Below are 11,790 nucleotides of genomic sequence, written 5' to 3' on the forward strand. Positions count from 1 at the left end.
TCAGAAAATATATATATATATATATATATATATATATATATATATATATATATATATATATATATTTCAGGTATTGTAAGGTCTCAAATTTTTGTCGATCCAAAACCGCTCTTCATTATAAATGTCGTATACGATTAATGTATACAATTTGAATGAGTTTCTAGTACAGCGCTAGAAATAATTATCAAAGTTTTATTTGAACCACCCTCACATTTTATTTATAAATCAACTGTGTTCACACATCATATATATATATATATATATATTCGAACGAAAGAGGCGAAAGAGGCCGAATAAAAATGGTTATTTTCTTCTCAATTTGATGAATTCATAACCATTCAACATTTTTCAATTTTCATTTCTAAGCGTTTTATTCGTCAACAGTATGTGTGTTATTTATTGAGCATTGTCTAGATGTAAAATATCACATTGTTATCGCAGCCGCGCTATCTACCATTAAATTATCCGCCTCTTCACATATGGAGGTCAATTCACAATACTATAGAAAAAAGATTGAGTATAGTGAGATCGATAATTTGTTGGGATGATGATGCTGTGCACAATTTCGATGTCACTTGTTATGCCAAGAAATGTTGAAAAAACTATTATTTTATGACAAAATTCGACTATCTTTGTTATCAGTTGCTAACCGTAAACCCTTTCATAACACGGTATATGTATGCGTTAATCGATAGTCTTGTATCACTTGGAACTGGTATATTTCGTGACCGCTTTGGTACCCTCGGACACGGCGTGTTTCGCAAGCTCTCCCGGCAGCAACAAACGAACGGCGGTCTGAATCTCTCGCGAAGTTATCGTCGACCGTTTATTGTACTGAGCCAAACGGGATGCCTCGCTGGCGATCCGTTCGAAAATATCGTTGACGAAGCTATTCATGATGCTCATAGCTTTGGATGATATTCCCGTATCCGGGTGGACTTGCTTCATCACTTTATAGATGTAGATGGCGTAGCTCTCCTTCCTGCGCGACTTCTTTTTCTTCGCCTTGTCGCCCTTCGGAATGCTTATTTGGGCCTTTCCGCTAGACCTCCTAGCGCCTTTATCACTGCTCTTCGGTGGCATCACTAAGCACAAACAGTACCCAAAACTAATAGTTGAATCCTGATGATTTGATCTTTTATACCAATAAAATAGCATCGTATGTACCTCCCTTTTGTCATAAGATACCAACACAATCTCTTCACAGTCGCACAATAGTTGTTGCGACCGACTCGGGTATAAAAGGGGCACTTGCCTCAGTGTTCAGTTCAGTTCTACTTAGCTTCTGATACGCTCACCTACGACTAGCTAACCAAGGAATCGAATATGTCTGGACGCGGAAAAGGAGGCAAAATCAAGGGCAAGTCTAAGTCCCGCTCGAATCGGGCCGGACTCCAGTTCCCGGTGGGCCGTATTCATCGTCTGCTCAAGAGAGGAAACTACGCCGAACGGGTGGGAGGAGGAGCCCCCGTTTATCTGGCCGCCGTGATGGAGTATTTGAGTGCCGAAGTGTTGGAGTTGGCCGGCAACGCAGCTCGGGACAACAAGAAATCTAGAATAATCCCGCGCCATCTACAGTTAGCCATTCGGAACGACGAAGAACTGAACAAACTGCTTTCGGGAGTCACCATCGCTCAGGGTGGTGTTCTGCCGAACATACAGGCCGTTTTGTTGCCCAAGAAGACTGAGAAGAAAGCACAATAGAGCTTAGTGCCGCATTGGAACAACAGGACATTGTGGAATATCAAACCGCCCTTTTCAGGGCGACCATCAACGTTTTGAAGAGTTTAAAAAAGTTTATAAATAAAGAGTTTACTCGTGAAATTCAAATAAAAAATGCAAGAGAAATTTATTTTGTGCCTCTACCGTACATTCTGAAATTTCAGGTATGAGCATAGTTTCAATATAAATTCCTCTTTGTATCTCATTGTTTCTTTAATCAATACTTGAATGTAGCCTGATACAATGAACAATTAAATTTGAAAGCAATGAATACGAGCGTAGACATTCGCATGTTCTTTTGGAACTTTTGTTGTGATCATTAAGCAGTATTAGTGAACCCGTATTTCGTCAACTCTCATACGTTTCAAGGTAAATTAGGTGGTAAATTTTAACGTAATCGTTTCAAAGTTAAGGTAAAACGACGTTAATTACTGCAATATACTTCTGATTAGTTTGTTCTGTTTTGGTTATTTCATCAAGGGTAACAATTGCTTAGGAACATTTGAAGTACACTACAAGATTTCTCTTTTATCAATCTGTATAGGAACGTATAGCGGGTTTGATGATCAGCTTTTTGCTCGAAAAGAATATAAAGTTGGTACGACATTTGATATCCGGCAACTAATCATTTGTCTGATGAATATAATCAGGTAAAACGAACGAATCGTTTATACAATGCTTAAACCACCAATTCCAATACTCTTCGGCAGTAGCGTAGAGTGCGAGCGGCAAACCCGTCAGGCCACTGGGTGTCACCCCTCCAAACTTAACTAAACATGAAACTTAGTTATTATAATATTTGATAGGACGAACAAGAAGTCACAAAATCTTCACGCGTTGGACACTAGAACTGAAAGTTACAAAATAAGAGAATAAATGAAATATGGTTTGCTTTTGGATGTCGAAATGAGAATCAAATAAATCTTATCAAATAAATATCTTTGGGAGCTGAGACCGACATTTTTATTGTACAAACGCTTCACGTTAAGTGCGCTTTCGCTCTCTTGTTGCGGGCTCAATGAATGTGCCGCAATAACGATACGGGGCTCAACGTGTTAAACATATCCGACCCATCGTTGACCACGAATTTAAAAAATAAATTAACTCCGATAAATTTCTTCACAAAATGCCACAGAAACGTACACGGCGGGAACCGATTTATGAAAGTCCCACTTCATGATGAACTGTAACACATACAATGCAATCTCATCAATGACATAATTAGAATTAATTCCAGCTGCCTTCAAATGAAAACGAAGTCCTGGTATGATAGCAATGATATGCAAAAGCTGCCTTTCCAAAACATCGTAGTTGCCAGTTTGACAAATCGACTTTTTCAGTTCGCTATCAGGTACTCATAACCAGTCTTCAGAATACAACTCGGTGCTGATGTGCAACAAGATTGTTGTACCCAGTTGAGCTCCCACTCCTTGTGCACACACGCGCTCTGGTGAATGAGCACGTTCCGAAACACAGATGAAATGTTTGGTTGTCAGCGCCGTTCTTACGCCCAGTTTTAAGATGAGTTTTACGCTGAAATTTGCGCCGTGTTTCTATACTGTGCGCTTTGCTTAGAACGAACGAAGACAAAGCGGGCGCTTGAATTTGATGTGTATGTTTGTGTGTATAGAATGAGACGCGCATCACACAAGTGAGAAGAAATGTTTAGTATCTTAGTTCTGCGCAGGGTACATTTTGCGCTGTCGTGCTTATGAATTTTGTGCTCTTCGCACCAAAGAGACTACGAGTTTTCTTTGAGCGCGCGCTGATTTAAATTAAACTCAAGCGCAGCGCTGCGTTTGTCTTCTGAAGACTGCTCATAACATATGAAGGGCTTGAATTTGTTCAAAAATTTCGGCTTCTTCTCTAGGCGATTTTGACCGTTCTTGTAATTCCAATGCACTCCAACATTCCCTCTTCCATCGTTGGACCGGGTCCGGAAGATCTTTCACCTGGTTTGCTCATTTTATCCAATCTATCTATCTAGAAGTATCTAAGGAATTCTACTTTCAGTAGCAAGTACTAGTAGCAAAATCAATGGAATCAATAAAGCCTTTTTAATGGCCATTTCGACTAGACTGTTCCTTTCAACAGCGGGAAGAACTACCAGTGCATTGAGCTGACGCATCATGTATCATGCATCAACCGCAGACCAATCGAGACTGGAATTAAATTTCAAGAAGCTATCGCTATTTATAATGATTTAAATAGTTTGCATTCGAAGCAGTTTTGAGCTATTGAAACACGTTTTTATGGGCAATAAGTAAATTAATAAGCAAATTAACTCTCGTAGATCTTTTATCTTTCGAATAATGTTATTTTCATACCACTTCGCTTCTCCGGTAGAGATAAACATTTTAACATTTTAAGCCATTTTAAACTCCTGGGCTGGTTCGTCTCAGAAGTCAAAAACAGCCACATTTGCATAAATTGAAGTAAATGAAATTTTATGAAAGCATTAATGCCTTTTGAATACGGCGAAAGGAGTTTTGTTGCATAAGGAGAATTATTGTTTGAAAATTTCAACAATAAATCTGAAATAATTGCTTTGATTAAAAAAAACTTGCTGTCAAGAAAAATAGAACTGAAGCTAAAAGTACAACTCGACGAATGAACTAATACCGCACGGTTTTGTGTATCAATGAGGATGTGTTTGAAATGTATGTCTAATAAAGAAGTATGTTTAACAATTTTTATTCAATGAAGGGACAAACGACATGTTGAAATATATCAACGACTCGTCCTTCATCACTAAAACATGATTGCCAATAAAAAAATGGTATCAATTACGACTGATGGAGCTCCTTGCACGATTGGAAATCATAATGGATGATTTATGAATCATTGCAAAATTTATAATAATATTCCAAATTGTATCAATTACCATTGTAGCCATCAGCAAATACTGTGCACAAAAATATTGAAATCTGATGATGCGAGGAATTTGACTTTCAAAATAGTCAATATAGTTAGTTTAAATAGTTAACTACGTATAGAAATTAGTTTGCAGAAACGCAAATTCAGGGCAATAGAATTGTGAATGAAATATTTTTTTTTTATTGTTACACCCCTTGGCGCCAATTTTTTTTTAATCGATGGCAACTGCCAAGAAATCATATTCTCAATAAATAATGCATGATCTCGTTTTTTGTTATGTCGTCTATTCGAAGCAACATTAATTATATTTGAGACATCAAGGAAAAAAACCAAAAAAAAAACGCTTAGAAGCAAAATTTAGGAGACGAAATTTGAAGCAATTCGAAAATATTGCGACTAAATCAGCAGATTTAAATACATGGATACGATCATTATGCAGATGATTTGAAGATATTTCAAAAATAGACGACATAATATAATTCATGTCATTTCCATTCAATGATGCAATCAACATAGAAGAAATATCAATGAAATTAAAAAGCATTAATTGGAAATAGAATCTTCAATTTTAATAGCGTTATATTTTTCAAAATTTCTTGATTATGAAAGTATTTCAATTTCAAAAACATTTTTACTGTACTTGTTGGAATTTAGTTTGCGAAGAAATGTGTTGCATTTTTGATAACTTTTTCCGAATATATTTATACCCGAAAACAATATTTTCTACTATGAATAAAATCAAAACAAAACATCGCTCTCCTTCAACAGGTTACTATTTGGCAGCCAGTTTGCAAATAAATGTGAGTATATTCGAACAGAAATATGGAAAACATTACGAAAATATACAACCTAATGTTTCCAGCGCTTTATCAGATACAAAACAAACATTCAGAATAAAGCATGTTTAAAACAAAATCGTTCGCAGTAAAAATAAAAAAAAATATAAAAGAGCCAATTGTTATTATAACTATTTAGTTTAATATTATTCTCAAATATTATCTCGAAGCATTCATCATAACATTGAAACGGCGCTACGAATTTTACTGATGCTGATGCTTCCATGCTTCCAGCATGTTTAACCCACTACAGCCCAAGCCCGCCTTTAGACGGACTTTGCAGATTCTCTTTTCAAATTATTCAGACATTGTTTTCAATGTTCACCCCCATTAGGACGTCTTTAGAATATTTTCATCTATCACACATACACATTGTTTTTATGCTGGCAGCTTTCTGCAAGGAGGATTTTATGTTGAACGTCGGAAATTCGAGATAAAAGTGTAGTAGGTTTTTTTAGATGAATAAAAAACTTGGGCGGTAGAGGGTTCTAAAATAACCCAAGGCCGACTCAATGGTTTGGCAATTCATTGGAAAAAATCGCTCAAGAATCGCTAAGACCTTGATTTAGATGCAATTGTGGATCATTTTGCTTCAGCTAAAGCATGCAAGGCAAATATTTGACTTGAGAATAAGCGACGCTGGTAAGGCGTCGTGCACAAATTACGTAACGCTAAAAGTCTGGATTTTGGACCCCCCCTCCCCCTACGTAACGCAATTTCCTATCTCTAATACACAGAAAGTAACGCAACCACGACCCACCTCCCCCCCCCCCTTATCGCGTTACGTAATTTGTGCACGACGCCTAATGATATTTCCAGCCTTCTAAATACGAATAAACTGCTCAAAGTGAACATTGGTATAAGTGAGTAGTTTTCACAAAATATCACAATCTCAAAACTAGTGAAAAAATCGAAAAAAGTGGTACTTTTTGGAAGCGCCATTTTCATAGTTTTTCGGGGGCGCTATCTACCCTCACTACACCACTGCTCTTCGGTATTCAAATTAAATTTGAGGAAATCCAATTTACAGTTTTTGCAGAAATAGAGGCCGTATATACATATGTACGCAAATCAATCGTTTACGTGAAATTATTTGAACGAATTCTCAGAGATTTTATGAAAATTTTGTCATGTGAAATCCCGCATATAAGTTTCGAAAATGGAAAGAAAAACATGAAAATCGTTAAATTGCTAGATAACAATGTAATCGGTAATCGCTATGTTTTGTCTATCGCCTCCTCAATGAATCTCACAATCGAACGTTTCAAACTAATTGGATCTATATTTACATACTTGCCCCTCAAAGATAGCTTATCCAATCCCAGCCTAATGAGCCAGAATTTCGAACAATAATGTATGCTAATGTGTATCGGGAAGCATTCAGTAACATCTTTCGGGTCAATTTACCACTATTTGTGGGCCACTCAACCCCATCACTTGACTTTGATGGCAGGATGCGCACAATTTAGAGCGTAATGATACTCGGGTACTCGAGTACTTCACAGTACGTACGACCGACGACACGAAATCGTATTTCAGGGTTTCCGCTGGAAGCGCACTATTGATGAGAATACGATTCGATAATCCAATTATGTCGCGGCATTTAGTCTTTCCGCTGGCTGTATAAATTCAACAACAACAACAAGCTGAACAATGTTGATGAGTGTGCATTAGTGTTGTACTTTGTGCAATCTAGTCAATTATGCATCGATGCTGCTATCTGCTGCGATATTTCTCTATGAAAATTAGCTGAGATGTACGAGAACACGACGGGAATCGCGTTCAGCAAATGCACTTACTCACACATAAATCGATTCGATTCGAGGGCACTTCTGCTCTTTATGCACCGAAGGATTGTTGATGCCGGAGCGAAGGAATTAATAAAGCGATTATAAGTGAGTGATAACTACAGGAATTTTCCATTAAAAACCTGCTTTGTATAGATATTTGCTAATGTGCATATCTGAAACATATGAGAGCGTATCAAAGATGCATTAGTTATGAGATATGAATGGTGCAATGATGATTTATTCCGGTTGATGAGAACATGGATAGGACAAGATTAATTTGATTTTATTTTACAAAAACATGTTAATGCTTGTGTGCTCCTCTGGAATATTCACTGTATGAAATCATCTGCCATGTGTTCTTATACGAGCTGTGGGACACTGGGTGTCATTATATTAAATAAAAATACTCTGATTTTTTTCAACAATGTTATTTCCTAAAATATTTCTATACTTATTTTTTTTCCTAAAACATATTCCAACACTAAAAAGATACACAAACAGGGATTAAGATTTTGTTAGAAGTTGTGTCCCAGTGAATTTTCTCGAATCATTTGCTAATTTTGTTGCTGTCGGTCCTAGTTCCTACACCCAAAGTTAATTTTTAGCACATGTTCTGGCATCTCGATTTATTACATTAAATGAGCTAAAAGATAACATAAAATGTTCTACTCCCCAATACATGTATATCATTTGTATAATATACACATTTAAATGAAAGCATGTGAAAGCTTTTCGTATAGTTTGCCAAATACACGGACCAGACAGAGAAAGATATATTCTCGTTCATGTTCTCCTTTATCGTCTTAGAAAACACCTTGCAACTTCATTTTAATGATGAGGTGTAATATTATCACGCTCCTTTCTAATAGCGCTGGCAGCTATATGGATAGCGTGGTCGTGTAAAGTAACTTTGCATTCCAGCCGGCCTTGGTTCGTCGTATGGACTTTTTTTTGGCACAATCCCAAATGAAAAGAGAAAAGAAAACAGAAAGAGATGTCTGTTCGCATACATACAAACCATTCTTAAGCTTTTAAAATAGCTTATTATTTGCGCATTTGACTCTCATGCACAGGAAATGGCATCTTTTCTGCCAAAGATGAAATGTTTTCTGCCAACGCTAGTTTGGGTGTAGGGTGGACTTTTGTTCTCACCCAAGTGTATTCCCTAACAGAGACAACGAAACCAAGCTGCCTGGAGAAATCGACTTTGCAAATACATGAATGTAGGGGGAACTTTTGTTCCTACCGAAATGTATTCCGTAACAGAGACATCAAAACTGCTTGGGGAAATCGACATTGCTAATACCCGAAAGTAGGGTGAACTTTTGTTCCTACCCAAGTGTATTCCCTAACAGAGACATCAAAACCAATCTGCGTGATGGAAATCGACATTGCAAATACATGAAAGTAGGGGGAACTTCTAAGTGCTCCCGTGGCCGAGTGGTTAGCGTCACACATTATCATGCCGGGGGTTCGGGTTCGGGTTCGATTCCTGTTCTGGCTGGACGATTTTTCGTTCAAGAAATTTCTTCCGACTTGCACTGTGGTCACGCGTAATCTAGATCTTGCCACTCCAGAATACACTCAAGGCGTGTTTTTCGGCATAGAAATCTCAACTAAGTACTACTAATAAAAATGACGCAAGTAATACCTACGTTGAGAAGGCCAAAGTTCCACTTGGAACGTTAATGCCATCCAAGAAGAAGAAGAAGGGGGAACTTCTGTTCCTACCGAAATGTATTCTAACAGAGACATCCCAACCAAGCTCCCTGGGGGAAATCGACATTGCACAATGGTCCAGGAGATGCATTTAAGTGGAAATTAGCATTTACAACTCGACAGTTATTCTCTAGACAAAACCTGTCTTCGACAAAGCTGTTACATATAATAGAGCGCTCATTTTCATGTTATCAAAACTAGGGTGACCAAAATTGACGATGAAATAAAAAATATATCTTTCTTATCTTTATAGATAGATGTGGTAAGCATAGTTCGACAATGTTGTAGTCCCAGCTATTTGATGCATCTTTGTAGAAAAAAGTTTTTTTCTATCTCTTGAAATAACCCATATAGCGCTTTTTCTAAGTTACGTTAGGGTCACCATGAAAAAAATAGTTTTTTTGCTCTAACTTTCACATTTCAAGTTTTACATACAAACTGTCTTCGAAGAGCTTACTAATACAAACATTTTGCGATGCAGAAGTTGTCAATATCTCAACTTCACTCAAAGTTATTGATATTTCTACCCAAAAAATACGCTCTCTTCAATTGTTTGTCGTTCTTTCTGGGGCAAACATAAACAAATTTATTGGCGACATTCTACATGATGTGTGATTTTCAAAACTATGTTATTTTTCGTGTTTGAATAAAATAAAATTGAAATCATTAGTTTTTGGGTCAAAAGCTATCAGTAGTAGGTAGTAGTAGGAGTAGGATTAAAATATTGACAAGTTCTGCATCGCAAAATGTTGGTTTTGATAAGATCTAAAAGTCGTACGAAGACAGTTTTGATGTAGAATTTGAAATATAAAAGTTAGAGCAAAAAATAACCGCTTTTCATGGTCACCCTAATGCAACTTAGGAAAAAAGCGTTGAATCGATTATATTAAAAGATAGAAAAAAAACTTTGTTCTTCCAATTTGTTCAAAATGATTGGGGCTACAACATTGTCGGACTATGTTTACCTCTATTTATAAAGATAAGAAATTTAGATTTTTATTTCATCGACAATTTTGGTCAATCTATTTTTGAAACGAGCGTTCTATCATATGTAACAACTTTGTTGAAGACAGTTTTTGCCTAAAGAATAAATATCTGCCACAAAGTTGTTTTTGAACTAAATTGCGTTAGGGTAACCATGAACAAAAATATTTTTTTACTCTAACTTTTATATTTAAAATTCTACATCAAAATTGTCTTCGTACGACTTTCAGAGTTTATCAATACCATGTTTTGCGATGCAGAATTCGTCAATATCTTAATCCTGCGCAAAGTTATTGATGGGTTTTCACCCAAAAACTCATGATTTCAATTTTAATTTACTCAACGGCAAAAAAAAATATCTTCGAAAATCACATATTATATAGAGTGAAATTTGTTCTCCCAAATTCCGTCAACAACCATTTTTTATGTTTGCCACAGAAAGAATGGCAAGCAATTGAAGAGAGCGTATTTTCTGTGAAGGAATATCAATAACTTTGAGTGAAGTTGAGATATCGACAAGTTCTGCATCGCAAAATGTTTGTATTAGTATGTTCTGAAAGTCTTTCGAAGACAGTTTGTATGTAAAATTTTAAATATAAAAGTTAGAGCAAAAATAACGGTTTTTTTCATGGTGACCCTAACGCTATTTAGAAGGTTATTTCAGAGATACAATAAAACTTTATTGTACAAAGATGTCTCAAATAACTAGGACTACAACATTGTCGAACTATGTTCACCTCTATCTATAAAGATAAGAAAGTTATATTTTTCATTTCAACGACAATTTTAGTCATCCTATTTTTGATAACATGAAAATGAGCACTCCATCATATGTAACAATTTTGCCGAAGACAGTTTTTGTCTAGAGAATAACTGTCGAGCTCTAAATGCTAATTTCCCCTTAAATACATCTCCTGGACCATTCTGCATTGTAACTAAATTACAGAATTGTTATTGATGACTTCTGGTTGGCTGAAGTGTACGCATCGTAGTTGTTACTTGCATTTTGAAGATCACAGTAAAAATTATACATTAAACATTCATTTCTTTTCAAGATTCATTTATCAGGCCTTTCTTCATTATGCTTAAAATTACACACAATGCTGTTGATATAATTGATTGGGCATTCAACGATAATAAATTATCGAAACTAATCTATTCATAAACATACCAAACAAATTATACATACGTGGTGATATGAGTTTGACAAACACATGGTAACTATATTTTGTACGAATTTATTATGTACAGGAATGTATATGTGAAGAAAGTAAACAATGTATCTGTCAATAAATTTTCGACAGTACATGTGTGAAAGGAAACAATATCCGTGGCTTCGTATACCGTAACACACGCACAATTCTCCTCTTGCCCAAGTCTAATCTATTCAGTGTATATCATAACCATAAGTGGCACTTCAACCGAACAAACCGAGCGTATTATTATTAAAACTGAACCACCCATATGGAATCGTTGAGCTGTTTTTCATTTGCTCACACCGTGTGTATCGAGAGTGAGAACATATTGCTCCTCCGCACACATTTCCGACGTGATATTATTTCTAAACGTCGGCTAAACCTTCCGGAAATCAACCAGGCACATTACGATAGCGCCAGCAGTTTTGCTAACCCAGTTTCTTCGATATTTCTGTACGCACTAACAACAACGACCACAACGACCTCAGCCAGGAATATCTGCGTCATTAGCAATCGCTGCACACTTGCGGAAAATCATTCTTCGAAAGGAATTACAAGCATACGGAATGGAAAAATCAAGCAACGCAACTTTCCAGGGAAAATCACATCCTTCTGTGGGCTTCTATTCTGCCGATGGCTGCTTCCTTCCACTTAGGCAGTCCACAG

At 36.5% G+C, this 11,790-nt stretch overlaps 2 protein-coding genes across 2 annotated transcripts; one reads left to right on the plus strand and one right to left on the minus strand.

Moving 5' to 3' along the window:
- Positions 1-702: 702 nt before the first annotated feature.
- On the minus strand, positions 703-1,083 carry LOC129773353 (histone H2B.3-like). Its single transcript, XM_055776950.1, has one exon. It carries the CDS (start codon positions 1,081-1,083, stop codon positions 703-705), a length of 381 nt encoding a protein of 126 aa, XP_055632925.1.
- Positions 1,084-1,283: 200 nt separating this feature from the next.
- Positions 1,284-1,869, plus strand: LOC129779769 (histone H2A-like). Its single transcript, XM_055787452.1, has one exon. It carries the CDS (start codon positions 1,327-1,329, stop codon positions 1,702-1,704), a length of 378 nt encoding a protein of 125 aa, XP_055643427.1. The 5' UTR covers positions 1,284-1,326; the 3' UTR covers positions 1,705-1,869.
- The last annotated feature ends 9,921 nt before the right edge of the window (positions 1,870-11,790 follow it).

This window comes from Toxorhynchites rutilus, chromosome 3, assembly GCF_029784135.1.
Source record: "Toxorhynchites rutilus septentrionalis strain SRP chromosome 3, ASM2978413v1, whole genome shotgun sequence".
NCBI classification, from domain to species: Eukaryota; Metazoa; Arthropoda; class Insecta; order Diptera; family Culicidae; genus Toxorhynchites; species Toxorhynchites rutilus.